This window comes from Nerophis lumbriciformis, linkage group LG02 (assembly GCF_033978685.3).
Source record: "Nerophis lumbriciformis linkage group LG02, RoL_Nlum_v2.1, whole genome shotgun sequence".
Lineage (NCBI taxonomy): Eukaryota > Metazoa > Chordata > Actinopteri > Syngnathiformes > Syngnathidae > Nerophis > Nerophis lumbriciformis.
Window position 1 is genome coordinate 75,266,669 of NC_084549.2, and position 26,800 is coordinate 75,293,468.

At 40.0% G+C, this 26,800-nt stretch overlaps 1 protein-coding gene across 2 annotated transcripts in view; it reads left to right on the forward strand.

The window, feature by feature from the left end:
• map3k21 (mitogen-activated protein kinase kinase kinase 21) overlaps positions 1–26,800 on the forward strand; it is a 45,934-nt gene that overhangs the window by 4,058 nt on the left and 15,076 nt on the right. For both annotated transcript variants that reach the window (XM_061968779.1, XM_061968788.1), the window contains exon 2: positions 26,575–26,755. In XM_061968779.1, the coding sequence (XP_061824763.1) occupies positions 26,575–26,755 (181 nt within the window). The remainder of the gene's footprint in view (positions 1–26,574; positions 26,756–26,800) is intronic.

Consider the following 26,800-nt stretch of genomic DNA (forward strand, 5'->3'; position numbering starts at 1 on the left):
AGGTACAAATTAAATGTCATTGATAAGAATAAAAATAGGTCATTCCGCTGAGCTAGGCTCCAGCACCCCCCACGACCCCAAAAGGGATAAGCGGTAGAAAATGAATGGATGGATTCTGTTGTTTTTATTAACAGGTAAATAGTCAAAGCAGGTCACCAAAATAGCAAAATCAAATGTTATCGGTCAGATCCCAAGATTGATCACTATTAGCTCGGTCTTATTAGCATGTAGCGTTCTTGTCCTCTACTTATTTCCTAAGTTTGTAAACGATAACAAGAACTTTAAACTATAACCCCTGTGGTATTGACCTAATAATGAAATTACACTTGGTATCGTTCCTGTCGACATTTGTATCGATCCACTCATGTGTGTCTAATCTTGAATGGGTATGATATTTTGTTGTACTTGTGCAATGACAATAAAGAACCCAAAGCCCTCTAAAACAACTTCAAAACACTCCATCAATATTTTATATACATGCTGCAAGTATATATATATACATATAAATAATATATATAATGGTTTGATCATGATACATGTAGTACACCACAGTACATACAAGCTAGCTGTATACAAACAATGTATTTTACAGATACTATAAAAAGATTATTCATGTTTTTCACTCAGTACAGATTGCTGTCCTGTCAGTGTTTTGTATTACTGCTGTTGACGCAAAAGCTAGCTTACGGCTAATGCCGTAGCAAGGCAACATGCTACGACGCTGGAAGAAGAGTACTTCCATCTTCGCTCTTGCAACGACAAGCTTGGTTATTAATGGTTACGGAACGGAACATAAATGAAGTATTGTTTTTGGATGCATTTTAAAGTGGCGGAATTGATGGATTCCAATAGCTGCATTGCTAGCTACCTAGAACCAGCCGATTATTACAAATTAGAATTTAAAAAACCTTTTGTCTTCTTGTCTCTCATAAGGGTTCTTAACGATAGGCAAAATTCCAAAATAAGTGCAGAAACCGCATGTTTTTGGAGCGCTTTTTGTTTCGTTCTCACCAGTTCCAGGTCCGAAAGGGCGCTCAAAGTGTCCCAATTTATCGGATTATAGTTTCAGCCATCTTCTTTCCAGGTGAGAGTTATGATTTATGATCTACAATAAATTTACAGGGAGCAAGGAAGCAGCAGACCACTCGATGATGTCATCATAGACACACAGGAAGTGATCACAGCACCGCTATAAATAGTTGGTCTGCGTTAGCACTTATAATAACAATATGACTAATACTTGTTAATATTTATAATAACAATATGACTAATACCTGTTAATATTTATATTAACAATATCACTAATACTTGTTAATATTTATAATAATATCACTAATACTTGTTAACATTAATGACAAAATGACTAATACTTGTTAATATTTATAATAACAATATCACTAATACTTGTTAACATTAATGACAAAATGACTAATACTTGTTAATATTTATAATAACAATATCACTAGGGATGATGTTTGATAAGAAATTATCGAGTTCGAGCCTATTATCGAATCCTCTTATCAAACCGATTCCTTATCGATGGAGTCCAGATAGGTTGTTGTATATGGAAAAAAACACAATATTTGGTTTAACAAATCACTTCACATTCTCTACTGCTCGCTAATATAGTATTACCATATTGGAGTTATTGTGCAGAAATGGGGGGAAATAACTACAAATGTGCGCTACATTCGTTAACCGTGTTACAAAAAAAAATTAGACTGATACATAATGTTGGATATAGAGAACATACAACCACTTTATTTATTGAGTCAAAAATATTATAGTTCGATGATTTGGTAAAATTGCAAACAGCTAAAATGATGTGGAATTAAATGATGGAATGGATGAATTAAAGAAGTGAAACATTGTACTGATATGATCCACTTTAAGAGCTTGTTCAAATGAATGATGCTTACAAAGTACAAAGAAGAAGAATTATGAGAAATACTTTCAACCTTATTGAAAATAAGATATTCTTCATCTCAGTATATTAATAATGACTGAATTAATTAATTACATATTACACGGTGGCAGAGGGGTTAGTGCGTCTGCCTCACAATATGAAGGTCCTGAGTAGTCCTGCATTCAATCCCAGGCTCGGGATCTTTCTGTATGGAGTTTGCATGTTCTCCCCGTGACTGCGTGGGTTCCTTCCGGGTACTCCGGCTTCCTCCCACTTCCAAAAACATGCACCTGGGGATAGGTTGATTTGCAACACTAAATTGGCCCTAGTGTGTGAATGTGAGTGTGAATGTTGTCTGTCTATCTGTGTTGGCCCTGCGATGAGGTGGCGACTTGTCCAGGGTGTACCCCGCCTTCCGCCCGATTGTAGCTGAGATAAGCTCCAGCGCCCCCTGTGACCCTGAAGGGAATAAGCGGTAGAAAATGGATGGATGGACATATTACAAAACTGTTGTATATACTAATTCACAGATATTTTATTAAAAAAATGTCAGTAAATGATGTATATATTTGTAAACGCTATGAAGTGGGAAAGGGTTAGGGTTAAATAAGCTTTACTTCTTCCTACTCCTGTAAAGTGAAATGATATGAAACTGTGATGTATTATGATGTGGTCGGATCATGTTTTGTTTAGTTATGTTCTGTTAGTTTTGGACTTCCTTAGTTGTTTTGTGCACTTCGGGGGTTTGTTTTAGTCACCATGGTTAATTATGATTTTCACCTGCATTGTACGCGCACCTGTTGCTCATCAGAGACTCTGTTTAAGCCTGCCTTTTCTGGTCACTTGTCGTGGCTTCATTGTTTGCATTTGCAACAGTTACGTTGGCATTCTGCTTTTCCAGCTCATGAGTCCTGTGCTAAAGTTACCTTAGCTTCTAGTATTCCTGTGCTAAGTAACTTTTTGCTTTAGCTTCTCGTGCGAACGACACGCTTTCCTTTTGTTTCGTTCCTGTCTGTTGTAATGTGTATGATTTATGAGAAATATAAATCATCTCCTACCTGCACGCTTTCGTCCGGAGCCGTCAGTTTTGCGTCCCGGGAACGAACCGCAGCACGCTGCACCCACCGTGACAAATGGCTGAGCTATGTGACGTCATTTCCTGTGATGTCACACGGGGCATTTCTTGTCGGGACGGGAGTCGTTCCCAGGGATTCGAAAAAAATAACCAACTCTTTTTCTTTACTATAGTGGTCTCGATAACAGGTACCGGTTCTCAAAAATGGATTCGAGTCCGAGGACTTGGTTCTTTTCTTATCGAACAACCGGGAAAACCGTTTTCAAGCATCAACCCTAAATATCACTAATACTTAACATTAATGACAAAATGACTAATACTTGTTAATATTTATAATAACAATATCACTAATACTTGTTAACATTAATGACAAAATGACTAATACTTGTTAATATGGAGTAATGGAGTATTGTTGGCGCTCTTTGAAAGTTATTTATTGGGTTTTATGGTCAGAATAGTGGAGCTCCACTGTTAAAAGACCGTTTATTTAATATTTAGAATGCATTGAAAAACAATCCATCCGTCATAAAGATTGTTAACCATAAGCACCATTTAAAAAAAGTGCAGTTCCCCTTTAAGACTTAAAAACTGGTGTTAATAAAAGACTTTCCTGCTCTGAAATGTTCCAGTACATGTTCACATCCTCTTGTGCTAATAGAAATGATCATTAAAATGCAGTTTTTCACATCTTTATTTCCACAAATGACATGTAGTACCTATAAGAGTACCAATAAATACAGGTATCGATAAGGGTATCTTATTGATCAAATCTTAAGGATTTACAACTCTAACTATCACACTTATCAATTTTTGATGATGTTCTGGTGGAATGAAAGTGACCTGGGTGGGCAGTGTTCACATTGCATATATATCAGATTTATATCACATACCAAAGAGGCCCGGGTGGGATATGAAACATTGGTAATTGCACTGACATGAACACACCTGATACAGGTGGTATGTTGGTGAAAAGAAATGGTAATTCATCGTCCGTGTGAAGAAGGCTTGAGATATTTCATTGTGCTCCCTCACAACACTCTGGTCCTTCTATACTTAGTAGGTTTGATTTGTTACTCACTTTTTATTTCAATACATCTTTAAGTGCTAAAGTTCAAATCAATTTAAAAATAAATAAAAGCTTTGCCATTAAAACAGATACAACACTAAGACTAAATCAGTGAAGCATAAGAAACATCAAACATGCAAAATAGTGTTTTAGTTATTTCAAGAAGGATAACTTGCTCAAATGATTTCAGTTTGTGTGTAAGTATTTTTTCAGCACAATACTGATAACATGATCATGTTGGTCCCAATAACACTGATATCACTATCATTTCATCCCTACTGGACTCCTATTTCTCTCTAGTGACTCTTGCTGGAGTCAAATGTATGACTATTCAACACTCCCCTGACACTAAATGCTTCACAACTATTCAAATAAGATGATGTTTAGTGGAAGCAGCTCTGTGTTGGTTGAGCCTGGAGACCACAAAGATGTGTGTTCATTAGCGGCCAGACGGAGAGAGAGAGAAGGGATTTCAAGGGTTTGGAGAAGATAAACAAACTCTGCGCCACCCCCACTAGCAGACGTGGTGCTGCTAACACCAGTCTATGTGTTGGTGCCACTAACACCAGTCCATGTGTTGGTGCCGCTAACACCAATCCATGTGTTGGTGCCGCTAACACCAGTCCATGTGTTGGTGCTGCTAACACCAGTCCATGTGTTGGTGCTGCTAACACCAATCCATGTGTTGGTGCTGCTAGCACCAGTCCATGTGTTGGTGCCGCTAACACCAGTCCATGTGTTGGTGCCGCTAACACCAGTCCATGTGTTGGTGCCGCTAACACCAGTCCATGTGTTGGTGCCGCTAACACCAGTCCATGTGTTGGTGCCGCTAACACCAATCCATGTGTTGGTGCCGCTAACACCAGTCCATGTGTTGGTGCCGCTAACACCAGTCCATGTGTTGGTGCCGCTAACACCAGTCCATGTGTTGGTGCCGCTAACACCAGTCCATGTGTTGGTGCCGCTAACACCAGTCCATGTGTTGGTGCCGCTAACACCAGTCCATGTGTTGGTGCCGCTAACACCAGTCCATGTGTTGGTGCCGCTAACACCAGTCCATGTGTTGGTGCTGCTAACACCAGTCCATGTGTTGGTGCCGCTAACACCAGTCCATGTGTTGTTGCCGCTAACACCAGTCCATGTGTTGGTGCCGCTAACACCAGTCCATGTGTTGGTGCCGCTAACACCAGTCCATGTGTTGTTGCCGCTAACACCAGTCCATGTGTTGGTGCCGCTAACACCAGTCCATGTGTTGGTGCCGCTTACACCAGTCCATGTGTTGGTGCTGCTAACACCAGTCCATGTGTTGGTGCTGCTAACACCAGTCCATGTGTTGGTGCTGCCACTTCACTGCGACCTCAAGTCTTTAAACAGCTGCAGCAACATGTGGATGTAGAAAGTCAACACAAAGTAACACACATTCTACAATTGTGTCTTTATTTTCTCTGTCTTGAAACTCACTATTTGTTTACACCCACTTGTGCTTCCTGCTGGCTTCATACCTGACTTTGTGTATATCTCTCTTCATACCTGACTTTGTGTATATCTCTCTTCATACCTGACTTTGTGTATATACTGTATGTCTTCATACCTGACTTTGTGTATATATGTCTTCATATGTGAGTTTGTGTGTACAGTATATTAGGGGTGTAACGGTACGTGTATTTGTATTGAAGCGTTTCGGTACGGGGATTTTGGTTCGGTTCAGAGGTGTACCGAACGAGTTTCCACACGGACATATTAAGTAGCGTACCACACGTTGTGTAAACAATGCACACCGAGGCACAACACACGGCATGCTAGCAACGACCGTGCTACGAAAACATGTAAAAGCCAGAGCTGGAAGACCCTCCTGCCTTGTTAAGATCTCCCGTTTGGGAACGCTTTGGCTGCACGATACAACAATGGAGGACGGAGGTTTGCCGACATCGTTCAGCAGCTGCTTCTGACAACACGTCAAACATGCTAACCCATTTGAAGCGTCACCACCGCATTCAAGCAGCCTCTCCTCGGCGAGTCAGGCAGGGCTAAAGCAATAACAAATGTTTTTATAGCAGCAGATTTAAGTCCATATTGCATTAAAACCTATGGTGGAAGAACAATGAGCCCATATATCCTCTTACTGCCAAGTTAGCCAGGCTGGGGGGGAAGAAAAGTTAATCTGAGGCTGAGTTGACTTGAAACTGTTTAATGTTGCACTTTTTATATGTAGAAGAAAAGTTGTGTCATTTTATTTAATCTGAGCAACAACTTGAGGCAGTTTAATGTTGATTAACGTGGACCCCGACAATTGTACGGAATATGTTCTGTACTGTGCAATCTACTAATAAAAGTCTCAATCAATCAATAAAAGCACTTTATATGTAGAAAGGTTTTGTTAAGAAACCATTCTGAGCCTTAGCTTAGTTTTTATTTTATATATGTTGACCACATGAACCCTGGCAATGGACCCTGTGTGTATATGTATGTTATGCCATTGTTTACACATTTGGTCAATAAATAACCAAAAAATGTATATTTTGTTGTTTTCTTACTGTACCGAAAATGAACCAAACCGTGACCTCTAAACCGAGGTATGTACCGAACTGAAATTTGTGTGTACCGTTACACCCCTAATATATATGTCTTCATACCTGAGTTTGTGTATATATGTCTTCATACCTGAGTTTGTGTATATATGTCTTCATACCTGAGTGAATGAGTTAGTGGAAGCCGAGCAGAGAGTTCATATGCAGTGTTTACCCCAGCAAAAAAATAATGCCACTTGTAGGGTTGTACAATATACCGGTTCTCGTATAGTACCACGATACTAATGAATCGTATGCAGTACTATACCACCTCTAAAAAGTACCGTCTCTCTCAGACTACCGGTAATTAGGAGTCTTTGTTTGTTTACTTACTACTAAAAGACAAGTTGTCTAGTATGTTCACTATTTTATTTAAGTTAAAAAAAGGTAAAGTACCAATGATTGTCACACACACACTAGGTGTGGCGAAATTATTCTCTGCATTTGACCCATCACCCTTGATCACCCCCTGGGAGGTGAGGGGAGCAGTGAGCAGCAGCGGTGGCCGCGCCTGGGAATAATTTTTGGTGACTTAACCCCCAATTCCAACCCTTGATGCTGAGTGCCAAGCAGGGAGGTAATGGCTCCCATTTTTATAGTCTTTGGTATGACTCGGCCGGGGTTTGAACTCACAACCTACCGATCTTAGGGCGGACACTCTAACCCTAAACACTAACAACTATATGTTTCATGTACACGAACATTTTTTGTTACAATAATGACATTTATTTAGAAAAGTATCAAAGTATGTAAAACATGTTGGTAGTGGTAGCAGATTATTGGTATGGAGACAAGCCTGCACTTGAGAAGTTGTCACATCCTGTGCTGGTCTTGATAACTTTAAAAGAAGAAAGTCCATGTTTAGCTAAGTTTCTGCTGCAGTATCCTAGTGTGTACTAGTACTGCACTATTTGACCAATCATTAGCAATATGTTGAAGTCAGTGAGATCTGCCCAATCTTGCCTTTGTGTTTTTGGAGCTAATCTGTAAAATCCCGGCCCACGGGGAGGAATGTTGCTAATGAGGGATAAAAGCTTAACATAGGTTTGCACAATGGAGCGGTCAAGCAGCGGTTGCTAGGCTACTGTGGCCAGAAGAATGGCGAGGACTCGGAGGGTCCCAAAGCCCTGGTTTTGTTTTGTTCCGTTCATATTTAATCTCCCAGAGAGCAGCGCTACTCTTTTATTGAGGGGGTTACCCTGCTTCTTTCTCTCCATCCTCCCCCATCTTTGCTTTTAAACACACTTTCACTTCATTGGGAATAACACGCCTCCTTCTTTAACTTGCTAATACTGATTGTTGGCTAAATGATGTTCACACAAATATATCTACTTATGTAGCTCTACTTACCAATATTGAAGTACACAATGTATTTACATACTTTTCTAAATAAAGGGGACCACAAAAAATTTCATTATTGTCTTTATTTGAACAAAGAATCTTAGTGTACATGAAACATATGTTTATTATTGTCATTTAGTCCTTAAATAAAATAGACAACTTGTCTTTTACTAGTAAGTAAACAAACAAAGACTCCTAATTAGTCTGCTGACGTATGCAGTAACATATTGTGTCATTTATACACCTATTATTTTCTACACATTATGAGGGACAAACTGTAAAAATGGATTATTCATCCACTTGTTCATTTACTGTTTATCTGCTTATTTTCTCTTTTAACATGTTCACTTATTCTTCTCTTGTTTGATACTTTACAGTTTTGGATGACATTTAGGTATGGATGTGATACCAAGTAGTTACAGGATCATACATTGGTCATATTCAAAGTCCTCATGTGTCCAGGGACATATTTACTGACTTTATAAACATATGGATTTTAAAAAAGGAAAAAAGATTTTGTGACGATTAAAAAATATCGATGTAATCATAGTAGTATACACTCTTGTACTTGGTATCATTACAGTAGATGTCCGGTATAGATCCACCCATGGCATTTGTTTACATTGTGACGGCGGTGAGCTATTGTATCCTCCTACGGTGTGTAGTGAAGCATGTTTAGCTATTCCTCGTCCTCCAGTGATAATGCTACTTGTAAGAAACGTACGTTATTTGTCGCCATGGAGACCAGGATTAGTAATTTAGAAGTAGATTGATGTTAGCTGCTAGATAGCTAGCCATGTCTTAAAGCAGCTCTTCCTGAGGGTGTTTCAGTGTTATAACTTCACCTTTATCTTGACTTTTTACACCAAAATGCGTCCATTCTCCCTTTTCTGTCTACACACTGTGTCTGCTTGTAAGTACTCTGTGTGTGTGCGCTGCCCAACATGCTCCTCTGCTTGTAAAAGCAGCAATGTCACCATGTGACGACGTGCCGGGAAGCGGTACTTTTCAAACTGAGTATAGTTCTGAGTATGATTGAGTTGTACTGCAATACTACACTAGTATAATAGCCTTTAATGACAAATGTGTGTAAGCATTATGATGTGAGTATGGATGTCTTCCTTGTACTCACATACTCATCTTTGTGAAGGAAGGAGTGCAGGTAACACTTAGAAAAGAGAGTGAAAATGCTGCATGACATCTTGTCCTATGTTGTTGTTGGCAGCCATCATGGTTTATCATACTGTTTGATTCATCTAACAACAGCTTTGTGATGCCAGGTAATATTAATACAAACATTTTTAGGAGCGTGACGATGGTTGCTGAAACAATTCAGTGAGTTGAAATCGATTCAGTAACTTTTTAGCAAAAGATGCAAGCAGTGTGAGTAAAGTAGTGGATATTGCAGCTGAAGTCTCCTACATTCCTCTTATTTCTTCTGATGTTGACATGAATGATGGATACAAACAACATGTATACTTCTACAAACACATACGATATTAATTGTGCACATTGAAGCTACAAGATGTGCTCCCTTGGCATACAATTATGATCCTCCATCTTTCCTCAGGGGAACAGACATGGAGGTGTGTTATGGTGCATTCAAGTACCACTCAACAGAGTAGGACAACCCATGGTAGAAGTAATTCATCATTTTATTAGACTTTTTTTATCACATCCTTTTCATTGAAATACATCAAAGTGCTCTAGCACCAACCAATATTGCCAACAGTTGAGCTATAAAACAGATACAACACTAAGACTAAAACACCAGACAAAATAGTGTGTTTTCTAACCATCCATCCATTTCCCACCGCTTGTCCCTTTCGGGGTCGTGGGGGGTGCTGGAGCATATCTCAGCTGCATTGGGGCGGAAGGCGGGGTACACCCTGGACAAGTCACCCCCTCATCACAGGGCCAACACAGATGTACAACATTCACACTCAGGTTGCCAATCAATCTATCCCCAGGTGCATGTCTACTTATTTATGTTTACAAAACATTCAACAATAACGCGATATTCATGTTAATCGTGATCATTTTGGTCACAATAACCGCGATATGAAATTGTCATATTGTTACATCCCTACTGTATTGTACACACATACTGTATGTCTTCTACACCTGGAAGAAAGAAAAGACACACTTCACTTTTGCCACAGTAGACAAGGTTACATGTTTGCATCAATTTCTCCTGTAAACATACAACAACTTGAAGTGCAACCCGCAGGACATCTACACAACAGTAAGTAGGCCAAACGTAATATTTCAAAATGACTCATACTGTACTGAATTACTGTTACTGTTAAAGACGGTAGAGCAGGAGCAAGACTGCTTACTCTACCACTACTTATGTTTTACACCATGGGTGAGTTTGCAAGACTGCTTACTCTACCACTATTTATGTTTTACACCTTGGGTGAGTTTGCAAGACTGTTTACTCTACCACTACTTATGTTTTACACCATGGGTGAGTTTGCAAGACTGCTTACTCTACCACTACTTATGTTTTACACCATGGGTGAGTTTGCAAGACTGCTTACTCTACCACTACTTATATTTTACACCATGGGTGAGTTTGCAAGACTGCTTATTTTGCCTGTCAATGTGCTAAGCAAGAGACTTGCACAGTGCACTATGATCCATGTCCTCGGCATAAAGTGCACAACTTGCTCTGTGAGATCTGTCCGAGATTTATAAGACTTTAGACAGTCTAGTCCAAAGATTTTCATTAGGTCTGTGTGTTTATGTCCTGTTGAGGTTGTCAGGTGATGTTGCTGTGACGTGTTTGCTCAGCTGATTTCAACCCTTTTTGGCGCGGTCTTCCTGCTTGTCGTAGCAGACTGACAACACCACCTGCATTCCGCCCTCCTCAGGACTGTGTACCAGGTATGGGAAAGTTAGTACGCCCCCTCCTCCCAGTTCAGTCTGGTTGGATGTCGATGGCTTCTCTGATCCAACGATGGTATTGGTTGTTGTCTTCAGCTGTTGTTGTGGTCTGGTGACTGGTGTGCATATTTGACATGTTTCCTTGTCACTCTGCCACCTTCTCATCTCATATATGACCTTGCATTTGTCTTCTTGGTCTAACACATGTCCTACATTAGTGGGACCTTTGACTGTCACTCTCGCATTTTAGTCACATATTAGTCAATTAATTTCAGCTAAAATAATAACACACAGTAAAGTTAGTAGAAAATGTACTGTATATTGTAGCCCAGAAGAGTTAGGGCTGCAAAGGATTCTGGGTATTTGTTCTGTTGTGTTTATGTTGTGTTACGGTGCGGATGTTCTCCCGAAATGTGTTTGTCATTCTTGTTTGGTGTGGGTTCACAGTGTGGCGCATATTTGTAACAGTGTTAAAGTTGTTTGTACGGCCACCCTCAGTGTGACCTGTATGGCTGTTGAACAAGTATGCCTTGCAGTCACTTAGGTGTGTCTGCAGAAACCGCATATATTATGTGACTGGGCTGAAAAAGCGGACGCGACGGCAGGTTGTAGAGGACACTAAAGGCCGTACCATCACGGCACGCCCTTAATAATGTTGGCCGGGTGAGAAATTCGGGAGAATGGTTGCCCCAGGAGATTTTTGGGAGGGGCACTGAAATTTGAGAATCTCCCAGTAAAATTGGGAGAGTTGGCAAGTATACTCGCGGGCCGCACTAACATTAAACTTTCATATTAAGGTGGGGGCCTTAGTGCTGCGGCCCGGCTGCACTAAATGATAATATAAATACATTTAATAAAGTCAAATACAAATAAGGCAACAAGAGAAGTATCCTACACTTCTCTTTTGTAAAGTCAATGTGAACAGCCGACATGGGCATCTACATCAACTATATGATTTGTCTGAGAAGCTGGACAGGACAAAAAAATTAAAAAATCAAATAAAAAGGCTGGGATAGGCTCCAGCACCCCCCGCGACCCCAAAAGGGATAAGCGGTAGAAAATGGATGGATGGATGGAAATAAAAAGGTGGGGGCGGCAAAATAACGTCTCGCGGGCCGCGTGTCTGAGACCCCTGCTCTAGCGGGTGACTTTTTAAATGATGCTACACATTAGTAGTGCTGCGACTACTTGTAGCAACGCTTTTGCTGCATACTTGACATATTACGGTTGTCTGTTCAACATCTTCCCGCTTGAGCCAAACCACCGCCAGACGATGGACCCCGTGCTGTTTTTCTTGGGAATTAATTCTTTTCTCTCTCGTTTTAACACTCACACCACTCCACTTGCACCACCTGCCACCGCTAACTTTACCCATTCCGCTACCTCTCTGCACGCGTGACAGTATGTGACGTATGTAAGAAGGTGCGCTTGTCTTATGTCTCTGTGAGAAGGAGAGACAAGAAAGAGCGAGAAGAGCCTGTAGTGTAATGCCTGTAGCTAAAAGCAACCGTGTGAGAACGTATACTCCAATATCACCATATACCTTTAATGCATTAATAATAAATAAACATTTGGAAGGTACTATTTCACCGGGATTTATCATTATACTGTTTACTGTTACATCCCTTGTATTATGTACAAAAGTACTCTTCTTATCTGTTGGTACCTGTTTTGGTCTATTTGGGATCTGCATAAGTCAAACCATGGAGTCATGGCACAGATGTTCATAAAACAATATGTCCTTCATACTAACTCTAAATAAGCCAGTTGGAATGTGCCACATCTGGGACATTGTTCTCCATTGTGACGTCAACAGAGTATCCAAGTATGGTAGAAATGTACCCAAAGTGCTTTGCACGAGGGAACCAATGTAGTCTGACGTTGAAGTCAATAAATTCTTTCTTTTTCTCTATCCTCTTGTTGTGGGGCAGACTGGCTCGCACATGCATCCTGCGCTGTTGCCATTACTAATACAAAGTAGTGTACACTTCTAACTTATATCTTCCAGTAGACCTATTGAAGTGCTAAAAACTACAACATGTATGCTATCAAAGTGGAGGCATGTAAATAAGACTGCCCACAAAATCATCATCTACGCAACATTGTGAGCAATTACATGTTATGTAGACCAGTGGTCCTCAACCTTTTTGTGACTGCGGACCGGTCAACGCTTGAAAATTTGTCCCGCGGACCGGGTGGGGTGTTTTTTTATTTTTTATTTTTTGGTCATAAAAAAATACAATTATGTGTGCTTACGGACTGTATCCCTGCAGACCAGAAATGATAATAACAGAAAGAAACAACCCTTTTGTGCCAATGAGCGTAAATGGGGGAGGGAGGTTTTTTTTGGGTTGGTGCACTAATTGTAAGTGTATCTTGTGTTTTTTATGTTGATTTAATAAAAAAAAATGATTTTATTTTTTTATGGAATTATTATTATTATTTTTATTTATTTATTTTTTTTCTTGTGCGGCCCGGTACCAATCGATCCACGGACCAGCACCGGGCTGTGGTGGTTGGGGACCACTGATGTAGACCACAAGGAAGTGTTTACATGTAGGAACAAAATCATAATGACTCATTTAATGCGCCTTATAATCCGATGGGCCTTTTGTATGAAAGTAGACCCGAATAGACCTGCTCATCGGCCATGTGCCTTATGATCCTGTGCGCCCTATGGTCCAGAGAATACGTGAAGTACTTTTTGAACATTTTGAGCACATTTAAAAACACCACAATAATAGAAAATCATAGTATGACCATTTAAAACATGTGCAGATATATAGAGACTATAGTTTAGATTATTAGCTGACAAAGTAGTTTCTCAGTCCCCAGACATTTCCACAGCACCTGTGTACGTGTGCATGTCCTCAGCCTGAGTGGGAACAGCACCTGTGTATGTGTGCATGTCCTCAGCCTGAGTGGGAAAGTAGTGGGGTTGAAGGGCAACTTCCCACAATCCCCCTGGTTGACACAGTTGGTGTTGTGTGACAAGAGAGAGGTTTTTACGAGCTCTCCCCTGACTGCACCTATTGTTGAGGAGAAGGCCCACTGCCCTCCCACACAACCAATCACATCCACTCTCAACTAACCTGCCATGAGAAAGTGTGGGCTATTATTAACTCCAGCTAGCGTTAGCTTGTGGATGGATTCAGCCATTTTCCCAGCACTGGCTTCCAAGTGGGGGAGACGACCCAGTCGGGGAATGTTGTGTTGACAGCTCAAGCTTAGTCTGTAGGCACAGCTAGCAAAACACTGCCACGTCAAGTTAGCACTTTGACTTTTCACTTCAGTGCTGCTGGAAAACACCAGCTTGGAATGACTTACGTTTGACCTTCTTCAAACTTCTTTTACAAGCACAAAACCCTTCATCTACGCCGCTAGCTCAACAACCCAACCCTCATCTCCTTTCTGCTTTTTATAGACATCATTTTGTATGCATTATTGTTTCTTTTGTTCATGTCACAGTCCATTCTGCAAAAAGGTCATCCCTAGAAGGAGTTGAAATCTACATCATCATATTACATACAACATACAAGTCCTTTACCCACCAAGTAGCCATTTACAACATTTATAAAGAAGGAATCTTTAAAGGCCTACTGAAAGCCACTACTAGCGACCACGCAGTCTGATAGTTTATATATCAATGATGAAATCTTAACATTGCAACACATGCCAATACGGCCGGGTTAACTTATAAAGTGCAATTTTAAATTTCCCGGGAAACTTCCGGTTGAAAACGTCTAGGTATGATGACGTTTGCGCGTGTATTAGCGTCTGGCTACATCAACACAACCAGGAGGACTTTGAGTTGGCTAGCAGACGCGCTATCTGACGCTAGCCGCCGACCGCACCGATGATCGGGTGAAGTCCTTCGTCGCGCCGTCGATCGCTGGAATGCAGGTGAGCACCGGTGTTGATGAGCAGATGAGAGCTGGCTAGGTGGAGAGCTAATGTTTTTATCATAGCTCTGTCGAGTCCCGTAGCTAAGTTAGCTTCAATGGCGTCGTTAGCAACAGCATTGCTAGGCTTTGTCAGGCGGTACATCATTAACCGTGTGGTTACAGGTCCAGAGTTTGGTAGTATTGTTGATCTTCTGTCTATCCTTCCAGTCAGGGGCTTATTTCTTTTGTTTCTATCTGCATTTAAGCACGATGCTATCACGTTAGCTCCGTAGCTAAAGTGCTTCACCGATGTATTGTCGTGGAGATAAAAGTCACTGTGAATGTCCATTTCGCGTTCTCGACTCTCATTTTCAAGAGGATATAGTATCCGTGGTGGTTTAAAATACAAATCCGTGATCCACAATAGAAAAAGGAGAGAGTGTGGAATCCAATGAGCCCTTGTACCTAAGTTACGGTCAGAGCGAAAAAAGATACGTCCTGCACTGCACTCTAATACTTCACTCTCATGTTCCTCATCCACGAATCTTTCATCCTGGCTCAAATTAATGGGGTAATCGTCGCTTTCTCTGTCCGAATGGCTCTCGCTGCTGGTGTAAACAATAGGGAAATGTGAGGAGACTTTCAACTTGTGACGTCACGCTACTTCCGGTACAGGCAAGGCTTTTTTTTATCAGCGACCAAAAGTTGCGAACTTTATCGTCGTTGTTCTATACTAAATCCTTTCAGCAAAAATATGGCAATATCGCGAAATGATCAAGTATGACACATAGAATGGATCTGCTATCTCCGTTTAAATAAAAAAAAATCATTTCAGTAGGCCTTTAAATCCACCAAATCACTCTCAATATCCTATTATTCAAATGTCATTCAAGGTTGCATCTTGAACAATATCCTATTATTTAAATGTGATTGAAGTTGCATCTTGAAGATAAAGTCATCCCGTACTACGTTCTACACAGTACAAGCACTGTGGCATCACTCAGTACACTTCAGAAGATTGTAGCCATAAAAATAAAAAGTATAATCTTCAGCCGGACAGGACATTTCTGTGAAGTAGGATTATTATGACCAAGAAGAACGCGGAGTTGGAATATAATTACAACATTTTATGTACATATTTATATACAGATTTGAACAATTAGTGATTCACTGAAATATATTTATTAATTGTGGTTCTTACAAAAAATATATCTTATAAAATATAAAAGCTAAAATGTCTCTTAAAGCTCTGCCCCTTCAATTAGTGAATACTAAATAATTTAACTTTAGCCTACTACTACAACCATATTATTTACCAGCAACATGAAGTGAAACAGAGGCAGAGGTGTCCTGCCACAGTCAGTCAACCTCCTCCTCCTCCTCCTGCTGCTGAACAGGTCGCACCTGTGGTCCGGACTGTAGGCCTACCTCCTCTCCAAGTCGAGCCCTTTTCGGCCGTTGAAAATATTTTTCTATACTCATCTGTGTGAAGGAGTGAACATCCAACATTAGAATTTATTACTAACGAGCAGAAGCGCTCTATGTACTGTGCCGTCTAACCAGCAGCTCAACACATGCAGGGTTCAACGTTAAGGTTTTTTCTACTTGCCCGACTTCTCAAATCTACTTGCCCCAATATTTTTACTTGTCCTGCCTAGGTTTTTTTCTGGCTGTGTAGTGCTCATGGCTTATATCTTACTAAAATCCTTCCTGTTGACTATTTACAACACTACACAGTATTTATTATTATTATTATCTATAATTACATTTAAATGGCATTGCATACATGTAAAATTAAATGCTATTTCACATTATTTGACCAGTAGCAGTTACACCCATCTGAACAGGTCAGCCACCTGTTTAAAGCCCGATCACAGTTGAAATCTTGAAATGAAGGGCCTTTAATGGCCAAAACATTAACCTGGACAACATTTTAACAGCTGGTTGGCTCAGATTTTATTCTTTTCATTGCATTCACATGCTGCAGTGGACAGTAGACAATTTAGCTTCAGTCCATGTGTGTTTATTGACAACATGGTTATAACCTGGACACGTTAGCTCGTCGGTATTGTAACACGTGACTGTTACTACGTGCGTCTGCCCCGGGCCACGAGTCAAACAGCGGCGGTGTTAATGAAGCAGCGTCAGGCTGCTCACCGTCAGTGAAACGCTCGGTGAAATCACGGATTAACGTTAAATATATGACCAGCCGCGAGCGATGCAGCTATAACCTATCTACTAGTGATGGGTTGATGAGGCGTCATGAAGCGTTTCGACACATTGCAAAACTGTATTGATACTGTGTCGATACTGTGTCACTAAATACTGACATCTGCTGGACATTAAAAATCCCTACAGGCAACCTATGGACCGACTCAACTGACACTGATTTTATGACCTAGTACAGTGGTTCTCAAATGGGGGTACGCGAACCCCTGGGGGTACTTGAAGGTATGCCAAGGGGTATGTGAGATTTTTAAAAAATATTCTAAAAATAGCAACAATTCAAAAATCCTTTATAAATATATTTATTGAATAATACTTCAACAAAATATGAATGTAAGTTCATAAACTCAGTGAAGCACAAGCTCAGGTTTGTCACTAAAATGTCTGTCAAAAAGAACTGTGAAAAGAAATGCAACAATGCAATATTCAGTGTTGACAGCTAGATTTTTTGTGGACATGTTCCATAAATATTGATGTTAAAGATTTTTTTTTTTTTGTGAAGAAATGTTTAGAATTAAGTTGATGAATCCAGATGGATCTCTAATACAATCCCCAAAGAGGGCACTTTAAGTTGATGATTACTTCTATGTGTAGAAATCTTTATTTATAATTGAATCACTTGTTTATTTTTCAACAAGTTTTTAGTTATTTTTATATCTTTTTTTCCAAATAGTTCAAGAAAGACCACTACAAATGAGCAATATTTTGCACTGTTATACAATTTAATAAATCAGAAACTGATGACATAGTGCTGTATTTTACTTCTTTATCTTTTTTTTTTCAACCAAAAATGCTTTGCTCTGATTAGGGGGTACTTGAATTTAAAAAAAATTCACAGGGGGTACATTGCTGAAAAAAGGTTGAGAACCACTGCCCTAGTATATACAATAATATAAACCAAGTCATTGTATTTCATTTAGGATTATTTCATAACTTCATTTAAATAAAAATATATGTTTTGTCTTTTTTAGATACAGTCAATAAATAATGTGAACATGTATCATAACATGGAAATCTAAGAGAACGTGTTGTGAATGAGGATGCTTGTGGACCTGGAAATTATTATTTAATTTTTTTTACACATTTTTATTTATTCAAAAAACAGTTTTTCCAACGTATTCAATTTTAGACGCTTTCTCTTCTTAGTTATTATTTCTCCGGCTGTAGAAAAGAGCCGCTCACAGGGCACAGAGGAGGCGTATCGGTCACGTGACCAAAACAGCTCATGATGGGTCACGTGACTTTCTAAAAGCGGTACGCGCACCGACACAGGGTTTCGCTCTTTGAGCTCGACGCATGCATCGGTGTTGCCGGACCCATCACTACTATCTACCTATAACACCTGTAAAAATGAAGCAATGCTACCACGCTAGCAAGCGTTAGCTAGCCAACTATGAGCCACCAAGCTGCTAACTGTCGCCAAAAGGCACCATTTAAGTTTTTTTCCCCATGGCATCCTGGATCAAGGCTTTCAGCAGCTTTTGGACGTTTGAGGTAGAAACGTAGGAAGCGCCATCATTATGAAAAGTAACCGGCGAGTATTTTGATTCCGTCCGTCCGTTCGTCCGTCCGTCCCTCTTCTTCTTCTTCTTCTTCTTCTTCTTGCTATTGGCGGAGTTACAATGCATAGTAGGCTACCGCCACCTACTGCACCGGAGGTGTAACTACAAGCAACATTCACAGACAGTCCCATTGCTTTTATGAGCGGTCGAGCGAGTCAAAAGCCGAAAAATCCATTTGTGGCAGACGTAATTCTTTCGTGGCGGGCCGCCACAAATAAATGAATGTGTGGGAAACACTGTTTGAGTGTGTTCTATTATAGATGACAGTACCTGTCACCTAGCAACCACTTTTTTTCATTTTTCATTTATTTCAGGCAATGACATAACAAAATGTGCACAGTGGAATGTCTCAGACAGCACAGTCTTTATACAAGTTGTTTCTTAATGGGGAAAGATGTTCATGTCTCTTGTTTTCATGTTAGCATTTAAGCTAGTTATCAATCACCATTTCAATTTGAAAGGCTAATACTAGCTGTCATGAGTTGTCATTAATACCACATATCATTAGGTGCCTAATTGCATGTGAATGTTTTGATACTTCCTGGGTGTGGGAGGAGCCTAAGGTTCATCAGAAGAAGGTGTTGGGCATCTCCAGGTGAATCAGGCCATGTTGGTGTCAAACTTTATTTGAGTTGAAAAAAGAACATTTTAGCTGTAGGCGGTGAAGCCATGAGAAGAAGCGTGGGAGCACCTCTGCTTCTGATCTTCCCCTGAAAGATGGGTCTGTTAGAAGAGAGAATTAAATGGGGGGCCGGTCTGAGGGTGGGGTCCACCTCGGGGCACACCCATCTCCAGTTACATCACCGCTTTTCAAACATTTCTTTTCACAAGAGCGAGGAAACTTCTTCATGCTAACTTGTTGCTAATAAGTGGAGTTGTACATCAAACAAGACATCTTTGCATGTATCATCTCTTAGGCAACCTGTGAACTTTTCTCTTTTTCAACATCTTTTATGGCTGCTGGCAGAGGGACATGATGGCAGTGCCAACCGCTAAGGTGTGTTTGCTTTCCCTTCAGTCTACGTTTACACACCCCAAAAGCAGTGAAGTTGTCACCTTGTGACAATAAAAAGAGAATACAACAAATCCTTTTCAACTTATATTCAATTGAATAGACTGCAAAGACAAGATATTTAACGTTCCAACTGGTAAACTTTCTTATTTTATGCAAATATTAGCTCATTTAAAATTTGATGCCTGCAACATGTTTAAAAAAAGCTGGCACAAGTGGCAAAAAAGAGTGATAAAGTTGAGGAATGCTCATCAAAGACTTATTTGGAACATCCCACAGGTGAACAGGCTAATTGGGAACAGGTGGGTGCCATGATTGGGTATAAAAGCAGTTTCCATGAAATGCTCAGTCATTCACAAACAAGGACGGGGCGAGGGTCACCACTTTGTCAACAAATGCCTGAGCAAATTGTTTAAGAACAGCATTTCTCAACAAGGAATTTAGGGATTTCACCATCTACGCTCTGTAATATCATCAAAAGGTTCAGAGAATGTGGAGAAATCACTGCATATAAGCAGCAATGCTGTTCTAGGGTGAAAATGTAAAGGTCAGCATGTGTGATGGTATGGGGGTGTATTAGTGGCCAAGACATGGGTAACTTACACATCTGTGAAGGCACCATTAATGCTGAAAGCTACATACAGCTTTTGGAGCAACATATGTTGCCATCCAAGCAACGTTATCATGGACGCCCCTGCTTATTTCAGCAAGACAATGCCAAGCCAGGTGTTACAACAGCGTAGCGTCATAGTAAAAGAGTGTGGGTACTAGACTGGCCTGCCTGTAGTCCAGACATTGAAAATGTGTGAAGGCTAAAATATGAGAAGGGAGACTGTTGAACAACTTAAGTTGTACATCAAGCAAGAATGGGAAAGAATTCCACTTCAAAAATGTGTCGTCTCAGTTCCCAAACCTTTACTGAGTGTTGTTAAAAGGAAAGGCCATGTAACACACTGGTAAAAATGTCTATTTTGCAATGTGTTGCTGCCATTGCATTCTAAGTTCATGATTATTTGCAAAAAATAGCAAAGTTTGTCAGTGTGAACATGAAATATCTTGTCTTTGCAGTCTATTCAATTGAATATAAGTTGAAAAGGATTTGTTGTATTCTCTTTTTATTTACCATTTACACAACGTGACAACTTCACTGCTGTTGTCAATGTGGATGATAGTTGCAGTCCTACTGTAAACAGAAGTAGGAGATAGTAGTGAGGAGATGTTGGACTTGACAGCAGAAGTGGTCTAAAAGTGTCCTGGACCTGAACTGTGTGCTCATGCAGCACAGGACATACTGTAGGTGCATGATGGAAGATGATGTCATGTAGGACCACCACATTTGATCACACACTGAAGTGACGGAGAAGGTATTAGGGTTGTACAGTATACCAGTACTAGTATAGTATTGCTGTACTAATCAATGAAAAACGCTACTATACTCTGTTTGAAAAGTACCGCTTCATCATATATATTTTTAACTGGCATGACGGCACATCGTCACGTGGTGACATTGCTGCTTTTACGAGCAGAGGAGCATGTTGGGCAGCGCACACACACAGAGTACTTACAAGCAGACACAGTGTGTAGACAGAAAAGGGAGAATGGATGCATTTTGGTGTAAAAAGTCAAGATAAAGGTGAAGTTATAACACTGAAACACCCTCAGGAAGAGCTGCTTTAAGACATAGCTAGCTAGCTAGCAGCTAACATCTTGCTACTTCTAAATCACTAATCCTGGTCTCCATGGCGACAAAGTATGTTTTTACAAGTACCTTTATCACTGGAGGACGAGGAATAGCTAAACATGCTTCACTACACAGCGTAGGATACAATAGCTCACCACCGTCACAATGTAAACAAATGTCATGGGTGGATCTACACCTGACATCCACTGTAATGATACCAAGTACAGGAGCGTATCTAGTCGATACTACTATGATTACATCAATATTTTTTGGCATCACAACATCTTCTTTCGTTTTTATAATTCATATTATGTTTATAAAGTCAGTAAATATGTCCCTGGACACATGAGGACTTTGAATATGACCAATGTATGATCCTGTAACTACTTGGTATCGCATCGATACCCAAATGTGTGGTATCATCCAAAACTAATGTCAAGTATCAAAGAAGAGAAGAATAAGTGATTATTACATTTGAACAGAAGTGTAGATAGAACATGTTAAAACAGAAAATAAGCAGATATTAACAGTAAATGAACAAGCAGATTAATAATCCATTTTTACAGTTTGTCCCTCATAATGTGTAGAAAATAATAGGTGTATAAATGACACAATATGTTACTGCATACGACTAATTAGGAGTCTTTGTTTGTTTACTTACTACTAAAAGACAAGTTGTCTATTTTATTTAAAGGGGAACATTATCAGCAGACCTATGTAAGCGTCAATATATACCTTGATGTTGCAGAAAAAAGACCATATATTTTTTTAACCGATTTCCGAACTCTAAATGGGTGAATTTTGGCGAATTAAACGCCTTTCTAATATTCGCTCTCGGAGTTATTGTGACGTCACATCGGGAAGCAATCCGCCATTTTCTCAAACACCGAGTCAAATCAGCTGTTATTTTCCGTTTTTTCCACTGTTTTCCGTACCTTGGAGACATCATGCCTCGTCGGTGTGTTGTCGGAGGGTGTAACAACACCAACAGGGACGGATTCAAGTTGCACCAGTGGCCCAAAGATGCGAAAGTGGCAAGAAATTGGACGTTTTTTCCGCACACTTTACCGACGAAAGCTATGCTACGACAGAGATGGCAAGAATGTGTGGATATCCTGCGACACTCAAAGCAGATGCATTTCCAACGATAAAGTCAAAGAAATCTGCCGCCAGACCCCCATTAAATCTGCCAGAGTGTGTGAGCAATTCAGGGACAAAGGACCTCGGTAGCACGGCAAGCAATGGCGGCAGTTTGTTCCCGCAGACGAGCGAGCTAAACCCCCTATCGACCCTAGCTTCCCTGGCCTGCTGACATCAACTCCAAAACTGGACAGATCAGCTTTCAGGAAAAGAGCGCGGATGAGGGTATGTCTACAGAATATATTAATTGATGAAAATTGGGCTGTCTGCACTCTCAAAGTGCATGTTGTTGCCAAATGTATTTCATATGCTGTAAACCTAGTTCATAGTTGTTAGTTTCCTTTAATGCCAAACAAACACATACCAATCGTTGGTTAGAAGGCGATCGCCGAATTCGTCCTTGCTTTCTCCCGTGTCGCTGGCTGTCGTGTCGTTTTCGTGGGTTTCGCTTGTATACGGTTCAAACCGATATGGCTCAATAGCTTCAGTTTCTTCTTCAATTTCGTTTTCGCTACCTGCCTCCACACTACAACCATCCGTTTCAATACATGCCTAATCTGTTGAATCGCTTAAGCCGCTGAAATCCGAGTCTGAATCCGAGCTAATGTCGCTATAGCTTGCTGTTCTATGCGCCATGTTTGTTTGTGTTGGCTTCACTATGTGACGTCACAGGAAAATGGACGGGTGGTTAAAATCAGGCACTTTGAAGCTTTTTTTTAGGGATATTGCGTGATGGGTAAAATTTTGAAAAAAACTTCGAAAAATAAAATAAGCCACTGGGAACTGATTTTTAATGGTTTTAACCCTTCTGAAATTGTGATAATGTTCCCCTTTAAGGACTAAATGACAATAATAAACATATGTTTCATGTACACTAACATATTTTGTTACAATAAAGACAATATTTAAATTTTTTGTGGTCTCCTTTATTTAGAAAAGTATCAAGACATGTTGGTAGCGGTACTAAAACATTGGCATGGAGACCATACTTAAACAAGTTGAACAACTTATTGGGGTGTTACCATTTAGTGGTCAATTGTACAGAATATGTACTGTACTGTTTAATCTACTAATAAAAGTATCAATCAATCAAAAAAAAAACACCCTAGTTGCATGATATTGTCAGGCTTGGTAAAAAGGATAGGGCTCAGATGCAGAGTAGGGAACTTTGACAGGCTTTTATTTTGACAGCTTTCTTTCACCTCCAAAGTCAAGGAATTACAATATCCATATTAACCAAAAAACTAATCGGCGAAAAAGGTTCCAATAAATAGGAACAACCGAAAATCACTCCGAACGGAGGAAAACACAAAAGCAAAGACGAACTATAATTGGCGCCGTATATGCTATAAAATGTATTCACAAAAAACGCTCCAACAGAAGAAGGAGGAAACAACAGCTATGAAAAATTCTACACTATCTAATCTAATAAAGTTGAACAAAAATTGTCACTCAAAAATTTGAGGAAAGAATGAGAAATAACTGATAACTCACCACTTCGGCTGAATAAACTAAATAACAAAAAATCACTCTGCTGAGGAGGAAGAAAGGAAAACTCAAAATAGCAACAAATGGATTCAGGATCAAGGAACATAAGCACGAGACGAGGCAAGGTAAGGCATGGACATGGATGCTAGAGAGCACGAATAAACGAGACAATCTGGCACAGAACAAAAGGAGGAGTGGGCTTATAAGACACATGAGGGTAATAGGGAACAGGTGGAAACAATCATGGAACAGGGATGACATCAGACTGATGACACAAAAGGAAGGGCAAGTGATCTGAAACGAGAGGAGAGTTACTTTTCAAACTAAAACATGCAAATCACAAGACAGAAAAAACCAAGACAAGACATACCTCACCGCGGTGTGACAGATATCACTTCTCTTCCTCTGACTTGTATCATTTGAAAGGGTGATAGTTCCAGACAATGTGTGGTGTGAGGGACTTGGAAAGAGGAAGTTTCCAGTGAAACCAGTTTGTAATGGAATTCCCATTGTTGGTGCAGGTAGATCCCAGGGTGCCCCAGGCAGGTAATGACTACCACTACCCTGGTTAGCACCTGCTCATCTACTTTCTACACACCACTCACGTCTCCAGTATCACATGGAAGATGGAAAGATGCTACATTTGACAAAGGAATCTTCCAGAATCACATGGAAGATGTAAAGATGCTACATTTGACAAAGGAAACTTCCAGTATCACATGGAAGATGTAAAGATGCTACATTTGACAAAGGAATCTTCCAGAATCACATGGAAGATGTAAAGATGCTACATTTGACAAAGGAATCTTCCAGAATCACATGGAAGATGTAAAGATGCTACATTTGACAAAGGAATCTTCCAGTATTTCATGGAAGATGTAAAGATGCTACATTTGACAAAGGAATCTTCCAGTATCACATGGAAGATGGAAAGATGCTACATTTGACCCAGAAAACATCAAATAGAGGATTGTCAAACTCTCCAACTCAAGTCAGAACAACAGAATGAAAGTAGAAGAATGATTCCAGGATGGCTCATGTTGCTGTCAATCAGAAGGGATTCAGGCTGAGACGTATGATCCAATCATCAATCGCAATCTCAGCGAGGCCACGCCCACTTTCCATTAGTCCAACGGGCTGAGCATTTATCCATTGCCTGTCTAGTTTGGCTGCAGTGGGACCACCCACTTTATGCTCTGCCATTAAAGTCAATGGAGGCTCAGCTTCAACACTGTTTAGTGTAGTCAATTATATTTATATAGCGCTTTTTCTCTTGTGACAAACTCTTTATCTCCATTGTGAGTAAGTTGGGTGAAGTGTCTTGCTCAAGGACACAACAGCAGTGATGAGGATGGATTCCAACCGGGAACACTCGCGTTTCTGGCCCACAGCTCTACCATCTGAGCCACACATGAATGCACCTCACACTACCACATGGAGTAACGAATAAAGTAGTTGATTGTGAACAAAAGTTATAAACACATTCCATGATAATGAAGAGAAGTGTCAACATTTGAGTCTGACACCAATCTTTATTTGACAATCTGTGATCATTGACTCAAAGTACCACTAAATGTCAATTATAATCACAACTGCTTTATAATTGAAATCATGTTAAATAATTATAATTACAACTGCTTTATAATTGAAATCATGTCAAATAATTATAATTACAACTGCTTTATAATTGAAATCATGTCAAATAAACTCAGTTTTCTGCTCTTTAAAAACAATTGAAGTTGTGCAATGTTTGCTTCAGTGGTCACAATGATTCATATTTACATTTATTTGTATCAATTATTTTATTCATGGAGTCATTCATCCATTAGTTTGTCTGATTAATGCAGTTATTTTAGTCATGGAGTCATTGATCCATTAGTTTGTCTGATTCATGGAGTTATTTATAGTCATGGAGTCATTGATCCATTAGTTTGTCTGATTCATGGAGTTATTTATAGTCATGAGGTCATTGATCCATTAGTTTGTCTGATTCATGGAGTTATTTATAGTCATGGAGTCATTCATTCATTAGTTTGTCTGATTCATGGAGTTACTTTTAGATTGGGGGCCACATTGAGAAAAATCTACTCCCAAGTGGGCCAGACTGGTAAAATCTTGGCAGGATGACTTAGAAAACAATCCAAAGTTGTCTTTATTTCTTTCTTTAAAAATAGAACAAGCACATTCTGAAATTGTACAAATTATAATGTTTTTTTTACACTTACATGTTGCGATTATAAGTATTCTATCTTTATTTGTCGTTATTGATCTTTTCTGAATAAAATATGTGATAATGATCATCAGTCAACTCATAAAAAAATGAAATGACAGGATGTTATTTATGTAGTTTGATCATGTGGTCTATTATGTACAAATGTAGCATCATCTACAAAGTGTGGTCTATTATGTCCAAATGTAGCATCATCTACAAAGAATTGCTATGGTGACATCCAGTGGACACATTTAGAACAGCAGTTTCTTTCATTCAAACATTTCAGGTTCATATTTATACCTAGCAAACTATTCCAGCGGGCCAAATAAAACCTGTTCACGGGCCTTACGTTTGACACCCCTGCTCTAGGGTCTTGGTGGCCCTGTTGAATATCAGCTGTCATGTCCTCACCTGCACCAAGACTTGATGTTCCTCCACCGTCACAGTTGTCTTCTGTCCTGAGATCTTTTCTAAGTAGACTGACCTCACGACTACATCATGACTCTTCCTTCTCTCTGCCTTCAGTTCTCTTACTTGAACACATTGAGAACGACGACATCGGCAGGAAGACCTTGAAGATCACAGACTTCGGCCTGGCCAGGGAGTGGCACAGAACCACCAAAATGTCTGCAGCGGGCACCTACTCCTGGATGGCCCCTGAGGTCATCAAGTCGTCTCTCTTCTCCAAAGGCAGTGATGTCTGGGGGTAAGACCACAGACCATTGGTTCAATGTTTGTTTGTCCTTCCTTG